General features: G+C 42.8%; 1 protein-coding gene across 1 annotated transcript in view; it reads right to left on the bottom strand.

The window, feature by feature from the left end:
• Positions 1-1,261: 1,261 nt before the first annotated feature.
• The window catches only part of naalad2 (N-acetylated alpha-linked acidic dipeptidase 2), a 35,012-nt gene continuing 12,940 nt past the window's right edge, over positions 1,262-23,333 (bottom strand). The window contains exons 5-20 of the mRNA XM_084065089.1: positions 22,527-22,652; positions 21,127-21,207; positions 20,684-20,789; positions 20,356-20,449; positions 19,397-19,492; positions 17,823-17,908; positions 15,924-16,043; positions 15,317-15,399; positions 10,400-10,463; positions 10,148-10,215; positions 9,219-9,310; positions 8,140-8,230; positions 5,664-5,928; positions 4,578-4,659; positions 3,874-3,966; positions 1,262-3,721 (exon numbers count right to left, since the gene is read on the bottom strand). Of these exons, the coding sequence (XP_083921215.1) occupies positions 3,532-3,721; positions 3,874-3,966; positions 4,578-4,659; positions 5,664-5,928; positions 8,140-8,230; positions 9,219-9,310; positions 10,148-10,215; positions 10,400-10,463; positions 15,317-15,399; positions 15,924-16,043; positions 17,823-17,908; positions 19,397-19,492; positions 20,356-20,449; positions 20,684-20,789; positions 21,127-21,207; positions 22,527-22,652 (1,737 nt within the window). The 3' untranslated portion in view covers positions 1,262-3,531. The remainder of the gene's footprint in view (positions 3,722-3,873; positions 3,967-4,577; positions 4,660-5,663; positions 5,929-8,139; positions 8,231-9,218; positions 9,311-10,147; positions 10,216-10,399; positions 10,464-15,316; positions 15,400-15,923; positions 16,044-17,822; positions 17,909-19,396; positions 19,493-20,355; positions 20,450-20,683; positions 20,790-21,126; positions 21,208-22,526; positions 22,653-23,333) is intronic.

Here is a 23,333-nt window from a genome sequence, read left to right as displayed (position 1 = left end):
CTATGACCACCCACTTAAACTTTGTTATTATTATTAAATATGCCATTTATTTATATACATTATTTGTATATTTTAAGTTATTTGTCATCTGTTTATAAAGCCTAAAAGCCAATCAGAAATACATTTCTTTATTTGTATGTTCAATGCCAAAAACACATTGAAATCGTTAAAGGACGACTTCACCCACTTTCAGCCTATCTTCATATAATTGGCCCTCACTAATGCTATTATACTATTGTATCATTTTTGGTCTTTTCACTCTGTGTCTCAGGGGAGGGTTGTGGGCAGTTCAGAAACCCGCCTACCAGTGACATCACAATGAGGAATTCAAGCTAATAGAAACTGCAGGGTTTTCTTTTCCTGGAAAGTTAGCATGCCACAGTATAATGGAAGCCATTGTTCTCGTGTTAATAAAAAATAAAATAAAATAAAATAAAATCTTGTTTGCTTGACGATAATGTCACTGGCAGGCGGGTTCTGAACTGTCCACAAAAAAAGTTGTACCACCATATCAGCATTATTAAGGACCAATTATATGAAAGCTGAAAGTAAATATGTTTGAAAACCACTGTACTGGTGGACTCCTAATGTGCCTTAGTGTCATTGTAAATCAGTGTCATACATATTCTGAAGAAACCCTGGAGACTGAAATGCAGTAATTGGGTCTTGTGATCAAAATAAGAACATTATAATGGTGTGTGAGAACAAAACCTAGAATGTTGCCACGGACAAGACCAAGTCTTGCCATATTGATGACCCCTGCCAAAAACACTCCAAAAATCAAACGGTATGACTTTTAAAGTTATTTATTTGAAACACCAACATTCATGTAAGTCAGGGGTAGGCAACCTTAGGCACGGTGCCAACATGGGCACAGGGGAGGGTGATCACTGCAGTGGTGGAAAGTAACTAAGTACATTTACTTAAGTACTGTACTTAAGTATAATTTTGAGGTATTTGTACTTTACTTGAGTATTTCCAATTTCCAATACTTTTACTTCTACTCGACTACATTTCAGAGGCAAATATTGTACTTTTACTCCACTACAATTATTTAAAAACTTTAGTTACTAGTTACTTTTCAGATAAATTATGATATAATGAAACATGCATTAACCACTTTAACCCTATTTTATACATAGGCTATTTGAAAATAGCCGATCTACAAGCTCACAACGCGTCGCATCGCGACGCGTTGTGAGCTTGTAGATATTGTAGATAGCTATATCTACAATGTAGATATATTGTAGATAGTATTTTTATATTGCAGTATTGGTACTTTTACTTAAGTAAAGAATTTGAGTACTTTTTCCACCACTGGATCACTGGCACACTGGCATAAGTGTGAGGGACAGGTTTTTTTGTTTTCAAATCAAATATTTAAAAAACGTTGAGTCAGTATTATGTCCACTCACATCTATATACAAATTACATCCTGCACATAATTCTACATTCATTCAAACTCTGACTGGGGAGGGCGTCTGGGAGATAGTTGGGTTATTGAGTCTTATGTAAAAGAAATTATTTCTAAAGAAGAAAAAGGTTATGTTATATAGCCTATGGACAATCAAAATCAGTTGGAAATATTACATTTTGATGTGGTCATAATTAAATTTAAAGGACGACTTCACCCATTTTCAACCTATCTTCATACAGTATAATAGATCCTCACAAATGCTCCTGATAAAATTGTGTCCTTTTTTTCTACTCAGTCTGTCTCAAAGGAGGGCTGTGGACACTTCAGAAACCCGTCTACCAGTGACCTCGTTGTTAGGAAGGTTTTTTTTTCCTTCAATATTTCGATTATTATTTTTTTCTTTTTTTTTACGCGAGAACAATGGCTAAAGCCTGTTAACTTTCCAGGAATAGAAGGCCTGTAGTTTCTATTAGCTTGGATTCCGCATCGATGAGGTAGACAGGTTTCTCAACTGTCCACAGCCCTCCTCTGAGACACAGACTGAGTAGACACAAATGGTACCATATTATCTTGAGCATTAGTGAGGACCAATTATATGAAGACAGGTTGAAAATGGGTGAAGTCGTTCTTTAATGTTGATATGGCACACAACATGGCACTTCATGTCAAAGAGGTTGTCGACCCCTGATGTAAGCAGTGGCGGACAGTAACAAAGTGCATTTACTTGAGTACTGTAACTGAGTGCATTCTTTTTTTTTGTATCTGTACTTTCTTGAGTATTTGTATTTTTGGATACTTTCACTGCACTACATTTCAAAGAAAGACTTTTGACTGCACTGCATTTTTAGGAAGGGAAAAAGGTACATTATGAATTAACCACCAACGGTCCAATGCCCTATTTGAAATATGGTGAAACTACAAGCTCACAATGTGTCGTGTTGTGAGCTTTTAGATCTGCTATTTTCACTATTAGTGGTATTTGTTTGTCAAACTTTCAACAGAGCAATGCATATTAAAAAGAAAATGCACTTTGGAATTGTACTTTCGAATACTTTTTAAAACCATACTTTTGAATAGCGTACGTAAGTTGTTGTTTTTTCAATCAAGTACTCCAGTATAAGTAATCAAGTACAAATTTGACAACTTTCAGAGCAACTTTCACTGGTAGAGCAATATTTGACCAGCAGTATCTATACTTTGTCTCAAGTACTGGGGTTGAGTACTTTGTCCACCACTGCATGTAAGGTAACTAGAACAGTGGTTCTCAACCTTGACAGGCTTAGACCCCCCAAAAGAATGAAAGATATTTGAACTGGGGATAATATTTTTTTTAAAGATCATGTGGGGGCCCCCTGGGGGTCCAGACCCACAGGTTGAGAACCACTGAACCAGAACCCTGTCTATAATATAAGGTCTTTCAGAGAGGAACAACACAACCGTTTGTTGTAGTTTTTCTCTGGTTTCAGGCTTCTGGCTACACTGCTCTCATTCATACAGTCATGATGTCTATTGGATCACATTTAGAACTTCAGCACCTTCCTTTATAGCTAATATATAAAACATACGCCGCTCCATCTTACAGTCAGTAAAAAAAAAAGCAAAACAAAAAGGATTGAACATCTTTTTTCTCAAATAATTATCAATCTGAGCAGAGCATTTCACATTGTGTCTATACGTTAGATATTGATTGATGTGTTATTGATTAGTTTTGCTCGTTGGTTTGTTTGTTCCAGGCATGCATGCGCTCCAGATCCATAAACCCTGCAGACTATTAACCACTTAAATCCCAGCATCCGTATTGTGGGGAAAGCTTTCTTAGGAAAATAGCCGATCGACAATCTCACAACGGTTGTGAGCTTGTCGATCGGCTATTTTCCTAAGAAAGCTTTCCCCACAACAACAGAAAATACACTAGCATAGAGCCCTGAGGGACTCCGCTCAACCATATGGGGTTTAAGTGGTTAAGCAGCACAAGTCAGGTGATCACGTGACTTCAGTCTGAGTGTGCAGGCGTGCGTGGGTGTGTGTGTGTGTGTGTGTGTGTGTGTGTGTGTGTGTGTGTGTGTGTGTGTGTGTGTGTGTGTGTGTGTGTGTGTGTGTACTATATGTGCGTGTCAGGCGGGCGGTTTCAGCGTCATGGCGGCTGCGTGGACGGTGAACGCCGCGATACTGATCTGCCTCTTCACTTCCTGCCAGGCCTGCTCCTGATTGGCTGAATTCTGGATGTCAAACAGCGCGTCGTAGATCCCTGGGAAGGATTCACCGGCGTACTTATTGTGAGAGCTGGGAGCGAAGATCACATGTCTGCAACAGAGAGGAGAGTCTGTGTTTATGAAAGCACTTTTAAAGGGATAGTTCACCCCCAAAATGACTCTTTTGACTATCGATTAGTCACCCTGTGTGTGTGTGTGTGTGTGTGTGTGTGTGTGTGTGTGTGTGTGCGTGCGTTAACTGACCTGTAGAAAGGTCTGCCAGGTAGGCCCAGGGGGTCAATGAAAGCTCTCTCCAGGTACATGAGCTGATCATTCACCACACGCACCTGTAGGGGACTGAGACACACACACACACACACACACACACACACACACACACACACACACACACACACACACACACACACACACACACACACACACACACACACGTTTGTATTACTATACTTGTGAGGACATCAACACTTAAGGACAGCCATGTTATGAATGCCTTTTTTTTTTTTATGATATTTTTAACCGTAAGCCTAAAGCCAAAAAACAGCAGATCTATAAGCCCACAACGCGTCGCTGAATTCCAATCCCTAAACCTTAACCTCTAAATGTCTAATCCTGATCTGAATGTTTTTCTAATTGTAAACGTATCTCTAAAAATCGTTTTTAAAAAAAATATAAAACAACCATTTGTCTTGTGAGGACCAGAAAAACGGTCCTCACAATGTATATTTCTTCAAATTCTGCTATACTTGGTCCTCGCAAGTATAGTAATACACACACACACACACACACACACACACACACACACACACACACACACACACACACACACAGACACACACACACACACACACACACACACACACACACACACACACACACATTGACTGAGCTGTCCATAGACAAATGAAAAGTTTTCATGCAAACATTGACACATGGACACAGACTCTTACTCTGTTGTGTCAACATTCTTCAGACGTTCATGGAAGTCCTGGGCTGCAGACGTGAAGTTCTCCACCGCAGAAAACAGTGAATCTAGACACAATGGGAACAATTCAAGACAAGACAAGACAAGACTGCTTTATTTGTTTAAAGTTTATTAAAACTTGTTTTAAAACAAAGGCAAAAATATATTTTTCTCCCCAATTTAGTAGCCTAGTTATGACAACTACTTCCTCCCCAAACACTGGACTGCTGAGTAAACAGGGACTCTGTCAGACCCCATGTATTTCCAGGAGATAACACTTGCAGAAAGAGAGAGCAAAATGGCCCACAATATGAATACATTTTAACCCTATAAGACCGGGAACGCATCTGTGTCATTTTAAGATTTCTTTGGCTCTATAAAAATAGCAGATATACAAGCTCGTAGCACTCGAGCTTGTAGATTTGCTTCTTTTTTTTTTAAGTCGTGAAAATGTGTGCAAATCTTTAGTTTGAATATATATATACTTTTTTAAAGCGAAAGTTTTTAACTCAAATCTTTGCCTGTGGGGATTTTACAAATGTCTTCTAAATCCTAACAGTTTTTTTTTTCCTAAAGTTTTTATTTTATTTTTATTTTTTACTTATGTCGCTATATTTTCAATGGTTTTCAAACTTTTCCCATGTCAAGGACCCCCAAAATAATATGTATTTGTCCGCGGACCCCCTCCCATCTAAAAAATATGTTGTTCCAGGGACCCCCAGAAGCAAAGATTTGAGTTCAAAATGATTTGTACAAATTTTCAAGATTTTTCTAAAAAATAGCAGATCTACAAGCTCATAGCGCGGCACTCGGTGCCGCGCTATGAGCTTGTGTATCTGCTATTTTTGAATAGCCAAAGAAATCTTAAAATGACACACATGCGTTCCCTTCCCGGCCTTAAAGGGTTAATACGTTTTATTTTCATGGTAACTGTTGTATAATCGCAATATTACATGAGATGGTGGCTTTACCGTGAAGTGCTAATAATGCCGGTAAAGCGCAACCTCTCGTGTAATATTGCTTAATTCGAACCCACAACACATCAATCAATCAATCAATCAATCAAGCTTACCAAACGTCACATGATACGTGTTCATCTCTGCAGGATGCTTCTCCGCCAGCCGGGCGATGCTCTGGACATACTTTGTCAGCGAGGCAGCGTATTGGCCGGCGTCCAGGGGGAGGAGCCGGGAGTCGGCCAATCGAAAGACGAGGCCTCCCCTCACCTGAGCCACGGCTCGAAGCCTCCTGAAGGTGGGGTCATAGAAGTCGTGTACGACCTCGAAGGTCTCGTAAACGCTGTGGTACACCGGGTAGCTGCTGTATCGCTCTGTTTTCTGACCAGACACACACACACACACACACAGAAACGCTGAGATTTGGCCCACGTTTAGACAGTGGTGGAAAAAGTACTCAAATTCTTTACTTAAGTAAAAGTACCAATACTGCAATATAAAAATACTCTGTTACAAGTAAAAGCCCAGAATTAAAAATGTACTTAAAAGTTACAAAAGTGTTGGCATCAAAATGTACTTAAAGTACCAAAAGTAAAAGTACTAAATATTTGAAAATAGCCGATCTACAAGCTCACAATAGCCTACGTATAAAATAGGGCTAAAGTGGTTAATGTATGTTTCATTATGTCATAGTTTATATCTGAAAAGTAACTACTAACTAAAGTTTTCAAATAATTGTAGTGCAGTAAAAGTACAATATTTGCCTCTGAGATGTACTGTAGTGGAGTAGAAGTAAAAGTATTGGAGATTGGAAATACTCAAGTACAGTACAAATACCTCAAAATTGTACTTAAGTACAGTACTTAAGTAAATGTACTTAGTTACTATCCACCACTGCGTTTAGATGACGACGCTCTCTAGTGAAAGCGTCAAAGTGTCGTTGCGTTCTCACTTTTTATTTTGCATTTAGACGGTGACGCACCACTGATTGAAAACGCTGTAGGGTGCACAGCTGATCTGTGGTTGCCATGTCCGCTTATTATAAGCGACTTTGGGCTTGTTTTTCCTGTAAAGTTGCTTGTAAATATTGGTTGTTGTTGCGTGTATATATATATATATATATATATATATATATATATATATATATATATATATATATATAAAATATTATTTCACTATTTCTTTTCAAGATCTTTTTGAAAATAGGCAATCTACAAGCTCAGTGTGAGCTTGTAGATTGGCTATTTTCAAATAGCCAATAGCCAACTATAGGTTTAAAGTGCTAATGTAGCCTAGTCGCCTCCTTGGGGCTTGTTTTCATAGAACTGGCTGCTTATTTCTCTCACAACACCTGGCATCTACATGGAGACGGGACACGGAGCGTTGCCAAAGATTTCCACCCTGAGAGGTGGTTTCACTTAGTTGCTAGCCTCGATCTCCAGGTTTAGTTTTGCTAAAAAATGAAAGCCTGGACCAACCATAGCCTGTCCTGGGTATAAGGAAGTGGGATTTCCCCAACCAACCAGAGTGCAGTGGGCGTCGCTCGTAATGTTGTGTTAACGGGGCGGGGGTTGACGGACAGATCGGTGAACCAATGGGATCAGCCGCAGTCTCTCTGCGCCTCTATAGACCCGCCCCTCTATACACGAAATCAGGAGCGTTGGAGCAGGCTACTTAGTTGCGGATTCAAGCCCCGCAAACAACACCGTTCCCGTGTAAACGGACGGCACATCTGATACTTTATTTTGCCGTTTTCTGTAGAGACCGTCCTCGTGTAAACGGAGCCTTGGACATTTCCTTTTTTTTTTTTGTGTGCTTTTTAGTGGGAAGTGGGAAACTTAAAGGAGTAGTTCACCCCCAAAATTACTTATTTTCTATCAATTACACACTCCATGAAGCCTTGAATTCATGGAGATTTCTTTAGTTTTTGTCACATTCCTAAGCCAATAATTTGATGACCGGGTCATCGGTCAATAGGAGTCTCCAGTAGAAGACTCTTTGAGTCTCCTACCGGAGATTCCGTCGGTCATCACATTATTAGCCTAGGAATGCCACAAAAACTCCATGTATTCACGGCTTCATGGAGTGTGTAATTGATAGAAAATAAGTTCTTTTTTGGGTGAACTACTCCTTTAATGAGTGGAAGCACTTCTGTGGCCTAAACATTTGGCGATGATTGGTCCAGCGGTTTGGGAGATTACCACAGAGACCCACCCTCTTATAGACGGCTAGCCATGCTGTAAAAGTGGGACTTTATCTTCCACCACTGATGTGGTTTACACCAGGGGTCTTCAACAGGGGGTCCTCAAAGTTACTACAGGGGGTCCACAAAATCTTTGTGATATGATTTTTTTTTTACATTAACCACTTTTCTGAGGATAACTTTAGCCAAAAATAGCAGATCTACAAGCTCCAAAGAGTTATAGATGTAGAGGGAAAAAAGCAGAAAACGTTTATCTGAAACACAATTTTATATATTTCATCTCTCTCTCAGCTAGGGGGTCCTCCTTGGCCTGAAAACGTTGAAGACCCCTGGTTTACACTGTATTATACAGTGGGTGTGATTTAAACATTAAAGTGAGGGTCTCTCACCTTGTTCTTGGTGTATCTGGCCCTGCCGGCAGCGATGCCCAGACGGATGAAGTAGGCCTCAAAGTCACTGCCTGAGCCCAGCTTACTGATCCTACACAATGGAGAGAGAGAGAGAGAGAGAGAGAGAGAGAGAGAGAGAGAGAGAGAAAGAGAGAGAGAGAGAGAGAGAGAGAGAGCAAATGGATTGAAGTTCTCAATCGCCATGACTAATTTAAGTCATTTGGATTCCATAGAATCCAACATGTTTTTCTCTTGGCTAATACTCAGTTGGACACTCAGTTGTTGCGCGCTGTTGTGAGCTTGTAGATCTGATATTTTTGGTGCATGACACCGGTGCACAGGTTAAACTAGGAACAGAGCAGGGGGTGGGGCTCCTTTCACGCCGTTTCACAAATAACAGATTAGGACGTGGCCTGACAAAACCTTTCTATTTTGCTTTAATCCCAGAGGGAGAGAAAGTACTGTATGCCCAAACCAAACCAAAAGATTTGCTGAGTGGGATTACTGAACAAAGAAAAGTAAGTCTTATTCCGCTCATAAAGTGTAAACCCCACCAAGAGCAATAACTATAACGATAAGTATATAAATATATTGTCTCTGTCGGGTGGAAACCTCATACTGTTTGTCCAAAAGTGTTACTTTTCTGGATTCATTTTCAAAAATAGCAAAAGTAGCAGATATACAGGCTCGAAACGCGCCACTTCGCGCCACGTTTCGAGACGCATTTCGAGCTTGTAGATCTGCTACTTGTGATGCTTTTGTGTGACGCTGTAGTGTGATCAAGTAGGGCGTTAATTTACGAAAAAACACAAAACGTTAAAATATGGAGATAAGAGGTTTATGGCCGACAGCGACGACATAGTTTTGGATCCAACTCAAGTGGAAGGCAGAGTCTGCGTCGTGTGTGTGTGTGACCTGGGGGTTAGGGTCTGTGTGTGTGTGTGTGTGTGTGTGTGTGTGTGTGTGTGTGTGTGTGTGTGTGTGTGTGTGTGTGTGTGTGTGTGTGAGAGACCTGGGGGTTAGGGTCTGTCTGTGTGTGTGTGTGTGTGTGTGTGTGTGTGTGTGTGTGTGTGTGAGACCTGGGGGCATCACGGTCACCCGTCCAGTTGTCCCGTTTATGCCAACTGTCATACAGAGAGACACCTTCCTCCCCCTCCTCTGGACTGGAGATCTGAGAGAGAGAGAGAGAGAGAGAGAGAGAGAGAGAGAGAGAGAGAGATTTTAGTGACGGCAAAAGAGGACAGGAAGGGTCAAATGAGATAAGTTAAAGTTAATTAAGTTAATTAAACATCACAACGAGAGGAACGTGTTTTAACCACATGTGGGGGGGGGGGGGGATTTGGTGTAGACACTAGACAGGAAACAAAAGCGAACCGAGTGCATAGACTTAGGGCGGATATTGTTGATCTGTTGTTATTATAACTCAAGACAACGTCAGGAACACAGTCAAACTTTATTATTCACTCTAGACTCTGACTGAATTGACTTTTCTTCTGTGAATGACATTCTCTATCTCCCAAAGCCCCATAGTCCACAGCGCCCCCATGAGGCACATATTTACCATTACTGTTGAATGAAATGGTCTCGGGTGCGGAAGAATTTTGGCCAATGTGAATACTGGCCAGCTGGGAGAGGCCAATCGTACTCGGGAACGGTTTGAATCAATCGGACCCAGTCTGAATCCGCCCTTAGTGAACACCTGAGTCCAGTTCACTAAGTCTACTCTAGAGGGTTTCAAGTGGTTAATGTTGCTTGTTATTAGGTCTGTTCTGCTCTCTGTGCATGGTTTGATTGATTGAATACTTTATTAGTCAAAAAATGTAACAAGCAAAGAGGAACAGTAATATACTAACACAATATTAACACAATAGTGCCTGTCGTAAACACATTGAAATAGCCATACAATTATGCACACAGTCAAACATCCCAGAGTGTCCATTTTGGTTACATTTGTAGCCAGAGTTAAATGAATATTCAGGGGTTTACAATGTATTATTACTGCATTCACCTGTTTGGTGAGGTCATAGACCAGGGTGTGTAGAGATGGAGTGCAATCTACCCTCAGCGTGTACATGCCTGTAACACACGCACACGCACACAAACACACCCACACACACACACACACACACACACACGCGCACACGCATACGCACACACGCATACGCACACACGCAAGCATGCACGCACGCACCATGAATCATTCAGAATTTGTTCAGCTCGATATAGAATGCAACTACAACACGTGTACAGATGCACTCACCCTCTATGGCAGAGTCTGCATTGATGTAGGCCACAGCACGCTCCTGTAGCATCTTGGCATTGTCCTGAGAGAGAGAGAGAGTTAAGCTCATGATTAGTTTTACCAGGGCCGAATTAAAACTTTTTGGTGCCGAGGGCTTCCATCCGGTTGGTGGTATCCGAAAAGGTCAAAGGTCAAAGTAACAACAGGGTTTTGTTTGTATGTGCCTGTGGGTGCCTGACAGAGAGGATAATTGAGTAGAGGTGTAGATCTAAACAGACATCACGAGAAACAATCATAAGGGGCATAGTTCTACTGAGGTTACGTACAGGAATAAGGTTCCATGTGAGTATTTCTAGGTGTGCATGTGTGTATGTAGTACTACCGCAGCCCGTTGTATTGAACTGTATTGAGTGTTTAGTGTGCACATGCACACACATCTTGGTATGAGAGCTTAACCAAGCTCCTCAAAGGGAAGTTGCAATCTGCACAGAACATACTCATAAGAGTCATATTACAGTAAGTCCAAGATCGCACATAGGTAGGACCCTTAGTTCAAAGAGATGAATTGGCTTCCCGTGGAATCAAGGGTTACTCTGTCTAGAACAGTGGTTCTCAAAGTGGGGTGCGGGGACCCCCAGGGGTCATGAGGGGGTCCCTATGAAAGATTAGTTAATATAGCGTCACAATCAAGTTAACCACTTGACCTAAATGTTATACTTTGGCTATTCAATCGTGAAAATGTGTGCAAATCTTTGAATTTTATAAAAAAAATTAAAGCAAACAGTTTTTAACTCAAATCTTTGCTTCTGGAGGTCTCTAAAACAAAATCAGAATCAGAATCAGAATCAAGTTTATTGTCACATCACAGGTTTACAAGGTAAAAAAAGTGGGTGAAATTCGTTTTTGTACATCGTTCCCATCGCAACGTTAATTTCCATAGAAAGAAGAGGGGGGGTGGGAAGGGAGAAGAAAAAGAGGGGTGGGAAGTGGGAAGGATATCAAACAAGATAACAACAGAAGGCCAAACAAGTTATCTACATATTTACAAAGTACCTGAGATAATAAAAACTAAGGTGCCTGAGCATAGCAGCAATGTATGTATACTGTAAATGATATACTTATGGACGTTAAGGTGCTTAGAGAAAAAAAGAGCACAATAACAAAAGACAAAAAAGTCAGTGCGTTATACATGGGATTAAGGTGCAAAAGGTCAGTGCGTGTTCACCTAGGGTGGACTGACCCTGGTATAATCCGCAAGTAGCTCCATGAGGGAGAGCAACAACAAAAAAAAGTAATTTGTACCTGGTGTAGTCCACAGGTATGTCCGAGGGGGGGCTAAGTCCAAGTCATTTGTCCCTGGTATAATCCACAGGTGTGTTCAGGAAGAGCCAGAAAAAGTCTGCAACTAGCTGGACAGTACCACCTGTTGTCAGGCTACTGAACAAGGCTCATGCCTCATTCAGCATTCTGACAGCAGCCGGATTAAAACTGCAACAGAACCTGGTAGTGGAACTCTTGATACTGCGGTAGGACCCCTTGCCCGGCCGCGGTCGTTGTAGGGTTTTGAACAGTTTGTGACTTGGGTGGTACTTGATGATGCGCTTGGCTTTGACCACGCACCGCTTTTTGTACAGATCCTGGAGCTCTGGGAGCTCGTCTCCCATTATTCGCTCTGCCAATCGCACTACTCGCTGTAGGCCGATCTTTTCTCGGGCAGTGCAGTTCCCATACCAGGCCGTGACACAGCCTGTTAGGACGCCTTCAACCGAACTGTTGTAATACAGCCCGAGGATGCGCTGTCCTACTCCGAGCTTTTTCAGGCGGCGGAGCCAGTACAGTCGCTGCTGAGCCTTTTTCTTCACGCGTGTGGTGTGCGTCTCCCATTTGAGGTCCTCCTCGATGTGTACTCCGAGGAACTTGAACTCGCTGACCCTTTCCACTGCAGCACCGTCGATGAGGATGGGCGCATGGTCTCTCCGCGGCCTCCTGAAGTCCACGATCAGTTCTTTGGTCTTGTCGACGTTAAGAGCGAGGTTGTTCTCCCGGCACCAGAGTGCCAGTGAGTTGATCTCCTCTCTATAGTCAGACTCGTCGTTGTTGACGATTCGGCCTATCACTGTCGTGTCATCCGCGTACTTTATGATGGTGTTGGAGACATGTGTGGCTATGCAATCATACGTGTACAGGGAGTAGAGGAGAGGGCTCAGCACGCATCCCTGGGGTGCTCCGGTGTTGAGGGTCAGGGGGTCAGATGTGATGCTGCCCATTCTCACCACCTGATGTCGGTTGGACAGGAAGTCCTGTATCCAGTCGCACATGCTTGGGTGTAGCCCTAGGTCTCTGAGCTTTTTGTCAAGTATTGCTGGGACAATGGTGTTGAATGCTGAGCTGTAGTCCACGAACAGCATACGTACATATTTGTCCTTCAGCAGCTTGTTGTCCATGTGCGAGAGGACGGTGTGGAGAGCCATGGCAATAGCGTCGTCGGTGGATCTGTTTTTGCGGTATGCATACTGCCACGGATCCAGCGAGGCAGGTAGCGTGGAGCTGATGTATTCCCTCACCAGTTTCACGAAGCACTTGCTGACGATCGGGGTGAGAGCGACAGGTCTCCAGTCGTTCAGGCATGTCACTGGCCTTTTTGGGAATGGGCACAATGGTTGACATTTTGAACCCTGCAGGGACCACAGCCTGGGAGAGGTTAAAGATGTCAGCGAAGACACCCGCCATCTGGTCTGCACATGCCTTAAGGACCCGGCCTGGAATCCCATCAGATCCGGCTGCCTTGTGGATGTTGACCTGTGCGAAGGCTGTACGCACTTCTCTCTCCGAGATGGTTAGAGGGTTCTCCTCTGCTGGTGCTGCTGATGGCCTCGCTTGGCTGCCGCGGTTGGGGCTGATCTCAAACCGTCCGTAGAAAGTGTTCAGTTCGTTGGGGAGGGAGGCAGACGGGTTCACCTCGCTTCTGGTTCTTGTTTTGCAGTCTGTCAAGGTGTGTACCGCCTGACATGTGTTCCTGATGTCGCCATTGCTGAGTTGGTCTTGCATCTTTTCAGTGTAGGCCTTTTTCGCCTTCCTGATGGCGCTGTTTAGGGCCGCGCGCGCCGTGTTGCGCGTTTCCACGTCGCCAGATTTGAAACCAGCATCCCGTTCATGCAGATGTGCACGTACTCCGCTGTCCATCCATGGTTTCTGATTTGGATAGATCCGAACTGTCTTTTTTGGGACTATGTCATCTATGCACTTACTGATAAAGCCAGTGACTGAGTCTGAGAGTTCGTTGATGTTATTCCCAGCGGCGTTCTTAAACATCCCCCAGTCAGTCTGGTAGAAGCAGGATTGTAGCATAGCGTCTGTGTCCTCAGACCAGATTCGGATTTCCTTCTCAACGACCGGCTCCCTTTTTAGCCTCTGTTTGTAGGCAGGTAGCAGCTGGATGGCGTAGTGGTCGGAACTTCCTAGTGGTGGACGGCGGAGAGCTTTGTATCCATCCTTGAAGGGCGTGTAGCAGTGGTCAAGAATATTGTCACCACGGGTACTGCAGGTGACATGCTGGTGGAATTTGGGAAAGACCTTTTTTTAGGTCTGTCCGGTTGAAGTCGCCTAGGCAGATGGCTGCGCAGTCTGGGTGACGATTTTCTTGTGCACTGATAGCCTGGTGTAATTCCCTCATAGCTGTGTCCTTATTAGCTCCAGGATGAATGTAAACAACGGCTACAATCACAATGCTGAAGTCGCGTGGTAGGTAGAAAGGACGGCAGGCTATGATTAAAAGTTCACGGTCTGGAGAGCAGTGGCTATCTAGGATTTTAATTTTTTTGCACCAGTTGTTGTTGATCAAGGCACAAACTCCCCCCCCACGTTGCTTACCGCTTAGTACAGGGTCTCTGTCTTTCCTATACGCGGTGAAGCCAGGAGGAGTGATGGAAGAATCAGATGCTAACTCCGTTAGCCACGTCTCCGTTAGTACAACAATAGACGTGTTCCTCGTCTCAGTGTTATACTTAACGCGCGCCAGTAAGTCGTCCAAAATATTTTTTAAATGGCGGTCCGCAGCCAAATACATTTTTTGGGGGTCCTTGAAAAGGCTTGAGAACAATGACTGAAGTATAGCAAATGTATGCCTGTATACAGTAAATTAAGACTCTACTAGGAAAGGGATATTTCACTTACACTGGAGCCCCCCAGTGGAATAGCCTGGACACAACAATCACATTTCAGAGCTTTGAAACATTTAACAAAATCCCTGACCTGGCTGTTGGAAAATAAAAGTTCCAGCTTGATTTAATGGGTAGAATATTTAAGATAACAATGTAACAATGAAGTACAAGCTTGAACCCTTGAACCTTGTACCTTAAGGTATTATCATTTTAGTATGGGTTGTTTTGCTTAATGTATTTTATTTGTGCTGCCTATTGTTATGAAAATTGGTTTTATTTATTTGACTTGAGTGTTGTTATCATGTGGAGGACCACAGTGGAAATAAGTATTTTTCTAAGTGAACAAACACATGTGTTTGTGTGTTTGTGTGTGTGTGTGTGTGTGTGTGTGTGTGTGTGTGTGTGTGTGTGTGTGTGTGTGTGTGTGTGTGTGTGTGTGTGTGTGTGTGTGTGTGTGTGTTTGCATGTACATGTTGGTATGTACAGTACATTAGTTTAAGAAAGGAAAGACTCACAGCCCACTTTTAATGCTCTGTACAAAAATGTATATTTCACCAACTAGCCTACATGTCAAGGACCCCCAAAATGATATGTATTTGGCCGCGCACCCCCATCTGAAAATGTTTTGTGCCAGGGACCCTGAACCACTGTCTTAAACTCCACTTTGTTTATAGTTCGGCTCTGCACCAAGACAGGGGATGTGTGTTAAATTGATCACAAACGGTATGTAAATTAAAACGCTATGTAAATGATGTAACAGTATGTAAATGAGTACCTCAGCCCATTCTGTCGACCCGAGCAGGCCAAACTCCTCCGCATCCCAGCTGGCAAATACTATCGTCCTCCTGGGCCTCCAACCTACACACACACAGAGTTAAATTAACACAGAGGATTTTACTCTGTAGCCTATAGTATACAGTATGTACACTGTATGTTAAAGTGCCTCATTCAAAAAATAATAATATCCACTTCTGAAATTCCTAATCGTAATGATCTTACTATCCTCACTGTTCCAAAGATGATGTTAACCTACCATGGTTTTTTGTTAATTGTTAAATAAAGTGTTAAATAAAAATAATAAAAATACATTCCCATAGTAATCATTGAGTGTTTGTTCAGTAACAGGGTTGGCTCCCTGTCTCTCCAGCTCTTTAGTAAACAAAAAATACACATTCAGATCGGGATACCGATTTCGTCCAATCAAGAGATAGATCTCGAACAGGAGTCAGGGGCAACAAGTGAAAGTGGAAATGATGAAATAAATAAATGAGCAAAAAAAACATTTGGAATACTATAAAATTCAAGCTGCTAAATGGGTAGTCTCTCCTTCCTGATTGGATGCAATTGCCCCCCCCCCCCCCCCCACACACACACACACACACCTGTACTCAGAAGTTTCCCGGCGCTTCTCACTGTCTCATGGACCACAGCAGCTCCAGACATGGGGTCGATGCCTCCAAACACCCAGGCGTCCCGGTGACCTCCCAGGATCACATAGCGGTCTGCACACACACACACACACACACACACACACACACACACACACACACACACACACACACACACACACACACACACACACACACACACACACACACACACACACACACACACACACACACACAATACAACCCAGTTAACTTTTTGTGTTTTTTTTTCCCCCGTAAATTAACGCCGCTACTTGATCATACAGCGTCACACAAAAGCATCAGAAGCATCAGATCTACAAGCTCGAAACACGGCGCGAACCGTCAAGCCAATTGACTCCTCCCTCCCTAGGGTTGGGATCAGTGGTGGAAAGTAACTAAGTACATTTACTTAAGTACTGTAGTTAAGTACAATTTTGAGGTATTTGTACTTTACTTGAGTATTTCCAATTTCCAATACTTTTACTTCTACTCCACTACATCTCAGAGGCAAATATTGTACTTTTACTCCACTACAATTACTTGAAAACTTTAGTTACTAGTTACTTTTCAGACATAAATGATGACATTACGAAACACACATTAACCGCTTTAGCCCTATTTTATACCTTGGCTATTTGAAAATAGCAGATCTACAAGCTCACAACGCGTCGCTTTGCGACGCGTTGTGAGCTTGTAGATCGGCTATTTTCAAATATTTTTGTACTTTTACTTTTGGTACTTTAAGTACATTTTGATGCTAATACTTCTGTACTTTTACTCAAGTAAATTTAGAATTCCGGACTTTTACTTGTAACAGAGTACTTCTACAGTGCAGCATTGATACTTTTACTTAAGTAAAACATTTGAGTACTTTTTCCACCACTGGTTGGGATACAATACCTCAGCCATCAGAGGAACCGGATTCAACATCGAGGAACAGGAATCGGTTCCAGAGCTGGTTTTATCACACTGTCAGAACTGGTTTTATCACACTGTCAGAACTGGTTTTATCACACTGTCAGAACTGGTTTTATCACACTGTCAGAACTGGTTTTATCACACTGTCAGAACTGGTTTTATCACACTGTCAGAGCTGGTACTGTATGTGGACTATACGTCTGCTATTACAATTACAATACCAGGGGTTCTCAAACCTTTTCATTTCAAGGACCACCATAACTCTGAGAGTGTACAAATTGTTTCCATAGTTACAGACCTTTAAGGATCCATTTGGAAGCCCCTCAAGTTACCCAGCGGGGTCCCTGTACGAACAAATGGGGAGCCAGCGGCAAGAATCGGGTAGGGCTGTCACCATTATGACATTTTACCTGACGATTAATTGTCACTGAATTAATTGCGATTAATAATTAATTAATTAATTAATTGTGTTTCTGTCATTGAACATTGGAGTATATGAATAAAAATGACATTTCTGTTTGGCTTTTAGGATTTTAAGTTGCACAGGGCAGATATGACAAATAACCTAAATATACAAAGAAATGACTGACATTCAATACAAAAATGAAACAAAAAAACCTTAATAGTGGAAATAGCCAAGCTACAAGCTCACAACCCTTCACGACGTGTGGCATTGCGATGCATTGTGAGCTTGTAGAACCAGTGAGGTATATATAGGAATATATAGGAATCATTCAAATCCTAAAGGATCCCAACCCTATTCCTCCCCGCCCACATTTCTGTGTTGTCACTGCTGTTGTATCCTACTGGCTCTTTAACATAAAACATAAAAGGTGGGGAAATAAATTAAGCAAAGATAAAATGCTGGGGGGGTTTATTGTGCTCTAAAAAAAGATTACGGGGGGGAAAAAGTCATATTAATTCAAGTTGGACCCAAAGTTGTAATGTTATTACCTGGTTCCAGAGCGCCTCTGATCCGACCAATGACGTTATAGATCCTGGTCACCTGGTTGTTAGTGTGGATGTTCATACGCACCTTCCTGTGATGGACACAAGCACCAAGGAGATGCATGAATGTCTATGTAGGCTAATCTGTCTGTCCGTCACTTCCCATTAATCTGTTCTCGGGGTCCCTGGCACAAAACATTTTCAGATGCTGGTCCGCGGCCAAATACATATGAATTTGGTGGTCCGAAATGTTTTACATTTAACAGCCACTGCCCGGAAATGACGTACTAAAATAATCCTCTCAAGCAATGGGACGGGACATTTCGGAACGCAAGCTCAACATATAATGATTCCCGGTTGGCTGTAAACAGTGCGGCGTAAACGAGAGCCATGGCTGTCATCAAAGGAGTCACTTTTTGTTGTTTAGGGAGTCGGGACACAGAGGGACATCATTGTAGGTCCGTGTGCTGTGCACACACAGGCCCTAAATAAAGTACACACAGTGTGTACAAGGGTGTCTATTGTACCTACGTTGGGCTCCTTGCCAGTGGTTAATTAAACGGGAGAGAGAGGGGGGTAGAGAGAGAGAGAGAGAGAGTCCTTGAGTTGAAGTTACTGTGTAGACTAGTTCATCGTCCAGGCTATTATACAGTATAATCTATTTGTAACTCTGAAAGTGTACAAATTAAACCACATGGACCCGTCTCAGAGTTAAATTACCACTGAGTACCAGTACCGATGTCCTTATGCTGAGATCTACACTGTAAAATAAAGGAGAAAGGAAGTAGAGTTGATTAGAATACTAGAATAGTATACTGTAGAATACTTGATCGTCATTACACAGCGTTGCAATGGAATAATGTAGGTCAAAGTAGACTGGGATCAACTTGTTTTGTAATTTTCTGATCCGGTCTGGAGAGAACCAGTGGATATGGATATGGTCTGTACTTCCATCAATAATTCCCTCAGAAGTCGGGGGCATCATAGCCATAAGGCCTACCCATAAAACCTTTGAAATCATATGAATGTGACAAGTTTCTTCATGTAATTCTTGGTATACTTTGTTTTGAAATATGTCCATGTTTTATTCTAGATCATAGCAATTGGTGAGTCTTGGCCAGTGTGTTTTTGGTAATGCTTATTCTTTTTAATCTAAAAGTAAAAACAAATCAAAAAGATTTTAAAGGAATTTCAAATATAAAAAAAATAAATAGATAATAATAATTCAAAAAAGAAGAAGTAGTGAAAATAGCAGATCTACAAGACCTTTCACTAGTTTGGATCACGGGGAGACATCAAATATCTCTTTTGGGTCTCGAGCTAAAATGTTTAGGAACCATGCGGATGTTTTTGTGGGGGAACAATAACATTGCAGCACCAAACTGGATATGGATATTAGTAGGGGGATTCTAGAGTAGGCGTGAGCTAGACCAGGTCAATTCTGAATGAAAACTAGGATTTCCGCTGTTTGGAAAGCCTAACTATAAATCATTTTGCTGGGGACCCCCTGGAGCCACCTCAAGGACCACTGGGGGTCCCCGAGACCCCACGATGAGAACCAGTGTTGTAGAGTGACTTACTGGGCCTTGAAGTCCTCTGAGAAGCCTGGACCAATCCTGTAGGAGATGTTCAGAGCACCTTTCCACCCGTTGGGTGGGATCGGTCCCCCCATGTTCCTATTGGACGGAAAGTGACAGAGACGGATGAGAGTATGTTCTCGCCGTTGTCTTTCCGTCCGTCCGTCATTCTGTGAACAGCTAAGCTCCAATATCATTGGACCGATCAGAGTGAAACTTTGCAAGAGATACAAACTCGTTGAGAGCTTTTATCTCTGCTATTCTCGGCGCAAGACACCGTCGCACGAGTATGAATCGGCTTGATGGTGTGCAGTGATTTTCTTTGGTTAAAATAAGTGTTAAATAGGTCTATATTCTGATAGTACTCATTGTTATAGAGTGTTTGTTCAATAACAGGAGTGTCCATGTCTCTCCTGATCCTTATTAAACAGGAATTGCATTTTCAGGTCGGGATACAAATTTTGTCCAATCAGGATAGAGAACTCACACAGGATACAGATTAAACAAGTGAAATTGGAAGTGATGACACAAAGAAATGAGCAGACAAAATTGGAACTGGAACACAAACATTTAAGCTGTTAAAAGGGTATTGTCTCCTGATTGGCAGAGTTACCTGAACATTTATTTTATGTTTATTAAAGAGCTGGAGAGACATGGAGACTCCTGTTTCTGAACACTCTATAGCAATGATCACTATCAGAATAGTGCTTTAACCTTTTAACAAAAAAGTTTTTGTTTTAACCGGAAAAAAAATCACTTACCCTACCTTTAAAGGCAACTTTTACAGATTGTCAACCTACATCATTGTTCTAATGTGAGTATTGAGAGTACAATTATTGGGTTTGGCTCCTAATAAAATAAAATAAAAATAATAAAATTACATTATTCCAATGTAGGCTAAATGATAAATATACAGTGTGTCCCTCCACAGCTAAATAAAATATGGTATTTAATTTGTTTACTTCAGCAGATGAATGGCGTCATGGTAGCCAATGGGATGCACTGGAATCTTGGGAAGGCCCACCCCCTCCTCGAGGCTGGATCTGAAGGTGTACTCTAGAAGAGAGGAGAGCATGTTAGACACGCACGCACGCACGCACGCACGTACATTCTGTTTACGAAAGAGCTCGACAGACCAAAGTGACCGAACAAACGCTCTGTAGCAATGATTACTATCAGAATATAGTACTTTAACCTTTTAACAAAACAAAACAAATAACAAAAAAATATCACTTACTCTACCTTTAAGTAAAAAAAAAAAAGAAATGTAGCACTTTTTCCAGCACTGACCTTTGGCAGGGTAGCCGGGTGTCAGAGGGTCTCCAGCTCCGTTCAGGTTGAGAACATTTCCTCTCTGGGCCCCGCCCCCTGGCAGGTTCCAACCATCCGGGTACGGCTGCACACACACACACACACACACACACACGCACACACGCACACACGCACACACGCACACAAGCACACACGCACACACGCACGCACGCACGCACACACGCACACACGCACACAGAGGTAACGCTAACATGTTGTACACACAGAAAACACAGTAGCCAGTCGTACAATGACATCACGATTAATTGTAAGTCATGTGTTTCATTCGTGTGTGTGTGTGTGTGCGCGCGCGCGTGCGTGTGCGTGTGTGTGTGCGCGTGCATGAGTGTGTACATGTGTGCATGTGTGCATGCATGTGTGCTTGTGTGCGTGCATGCATGTGCGTATGTGTGTGATTGTACCTGCACACCAGTAGCGCAGTAATCTGCAGGGTCTGAGAACATGATGATTCCCTTAGCTCCAGCTAACATAGCATTCTTTACCTGAGAGAGAGAGAGAGAGAGAGAGGGGGGGGGGGGTAGAGGGGTGAGAGAGTGGAAGTATAATGTATTGAAAATGGGAAATACTCCAGTAAATTAAAAATACCTCAAAATTGTACTTAAGTACAGTACTTGAGTAAATGTACTTAGTTACTTTACTTTTCTGTAGAACCCAAAAGTTACAGACTGTGGTAAAACCTGCAAGGAGGGTTTATTCCATCAAGGCAGCAATGAGGACGCAACGCACAGAACAACGCTCTCTTCAGGTCAGACGAAGGAGGAGCCAGGCCCGGAGCGGAGGCAACCCACAGTGACCTAGAGCATTGGTTCTCAAAGTGGGGTCCGGGGACCCCCAGGGGTACTTGAGGGGGTTCCAGGGGGTCCCCGGCTAAATGATGGGTAGGAACCAAAGGGACCCTTATGGGTCTGTAACTCTGAGAGTGTACAAATGGAACCAAATGGACCCTAACGGGTCCATTTGGTTCCATTTGTACACTCTCAGAGTTAAATCTAACATTGATTTTACAATATAAATTGGGGTCCCAGGCATAGAAATGCCATTAAATGGGGGTCCGTAGCCCTAATGCATGTCAAACTGGGGGTCCTTGAAATTAAAATGGTTGAGAATCACTGCTAGAGCCATAAAAATCTTCTCTTATGGGGGTCCCTCGCATATCTTTTCAAATGGGGGTCCGCGGGCTCATAAGTGTCAATTTGGGGGTCCTTGACATGAAAAAGTTTGAGAACCACTGACCTAGAACCTCCTAGTGTCGCCAGCACTGGCTGCTAACAGCTCCCCTGCCACTCTAAGCCCCCAAGAGACCGTGGGTCTGTAGCATGCCACTTGGACACAGGCCAGGGGTCTGATCAGCCTCGGTCGGGTCGCCTGGAGGAGGGTGTCTGTTGCGAGACCCGAAACACTCAGTGACTCCTGGAAACAACACTGATGATGTGTCCAAGTTTGTCTTTTAACAGTCTGAACACAGAAGCAACTTGCTCAACGTTGGCAACCTGGCAACCCCCCCTTTAGAGCTGTGAGCTGGTTCAACCTTCAACATTCCTTATTGGTTCATCGCATTATACAGAGCAAAAGTCTTGGGCTTGAACAGCAACAAGAGAAATAGCAATGAAATAAGAATATGTGTCTATTACAGTAGTGTGCACGTGTGTGTGCGTGTGCGTGTGTGTGTGTGTGTGTGTGTGTGTGTGTGTGTGTGTGTGTGTGTGTGTGTGTGTGTGTGTGTGTGTGTGTGTGTGTGTGTGTGTGTGCGTGTGTGTGTGTGCGTGCGTGCGTGCGTGTGTGTGTGTGTAGTCTCTCATACCTTGTTACCTCTGAATATCCTCCCATATCTGACAATGACAATCTTCCCGGTGACATTGATGCCCATGTCCCTCTGCAGCAGGAAGAAGTCCTCCGTACGGCCATAGTTCACATAAACCAAATCCCCCTGGTGGAGACGAGACGGGACAAGAGACTAAACAGTGAGGACTTGTCCAGTTGAAGGTATAGTCCAACATTTTAAACATGTTACACAAAATCATAACTTGCTTTCCTCCATTCAACGTGATATCAGTCAAACTCCAAAAACATTTTCACAATTTGTAACAAATTCTTTTTTTTTATTTAAAATGAACATGTCTCGATGCGCACTCATGAGCTCGTAGATCTGCTATTGTTGCTATTTGTCATACGAGAAGTATACTATAAGCCCAGAGCCTAAGAGAATGAAATGTCTGAAAAATACAAGAGCGTGCGTACAAGCGAACATCCAAGTCCTCACACCCCCCCCCCCCCCTGTGATCTCCCCCTCCCCAACGGGGGCACAGACAGACCCCCTGAGACTCAACTGCATTACATGGTCTCTTTGAAATGATGTTATTTAAATAAGAGGCTTCTGCGCTGCCATCATTATCAGTGTTCAAATGAAAAAAAGGTAGGACATGCCCATCCCCACAGTTCTTTAAACACGGTACTGAACCCAAAAATAATCAAGTGAAGAAGAAGGAATAATGTTCACACGCGGAAATGTGTTTAACCAAAAATAGTGAGCAATGTTTGGCCCGTGTGTAGGTGAACCTGAAGGGAACGGGACATTCCCCTTTTTCTTCACAGTGTTCCAATGTCAACA

This window comes from Gymnoscopelus microlampas (assembly GCF_963454915.1).
Source record: "Gymnoscopelus microlampas genome assembly, chromosome: 8".
NCBI classification, from domain to species: domain Eukaryota; kingdom Metazoa; phylum Chordata; class Actinopteri; order Myctophiformes; family Myctophidae; genus Gymnoscopelus; species Gymnoscopelus microlampas.
The sequence above is the reverse complement of the archived record's forward strand: the minus strand, read 5'-3'. Positions and strand labels throughout refer to the sequence as shown.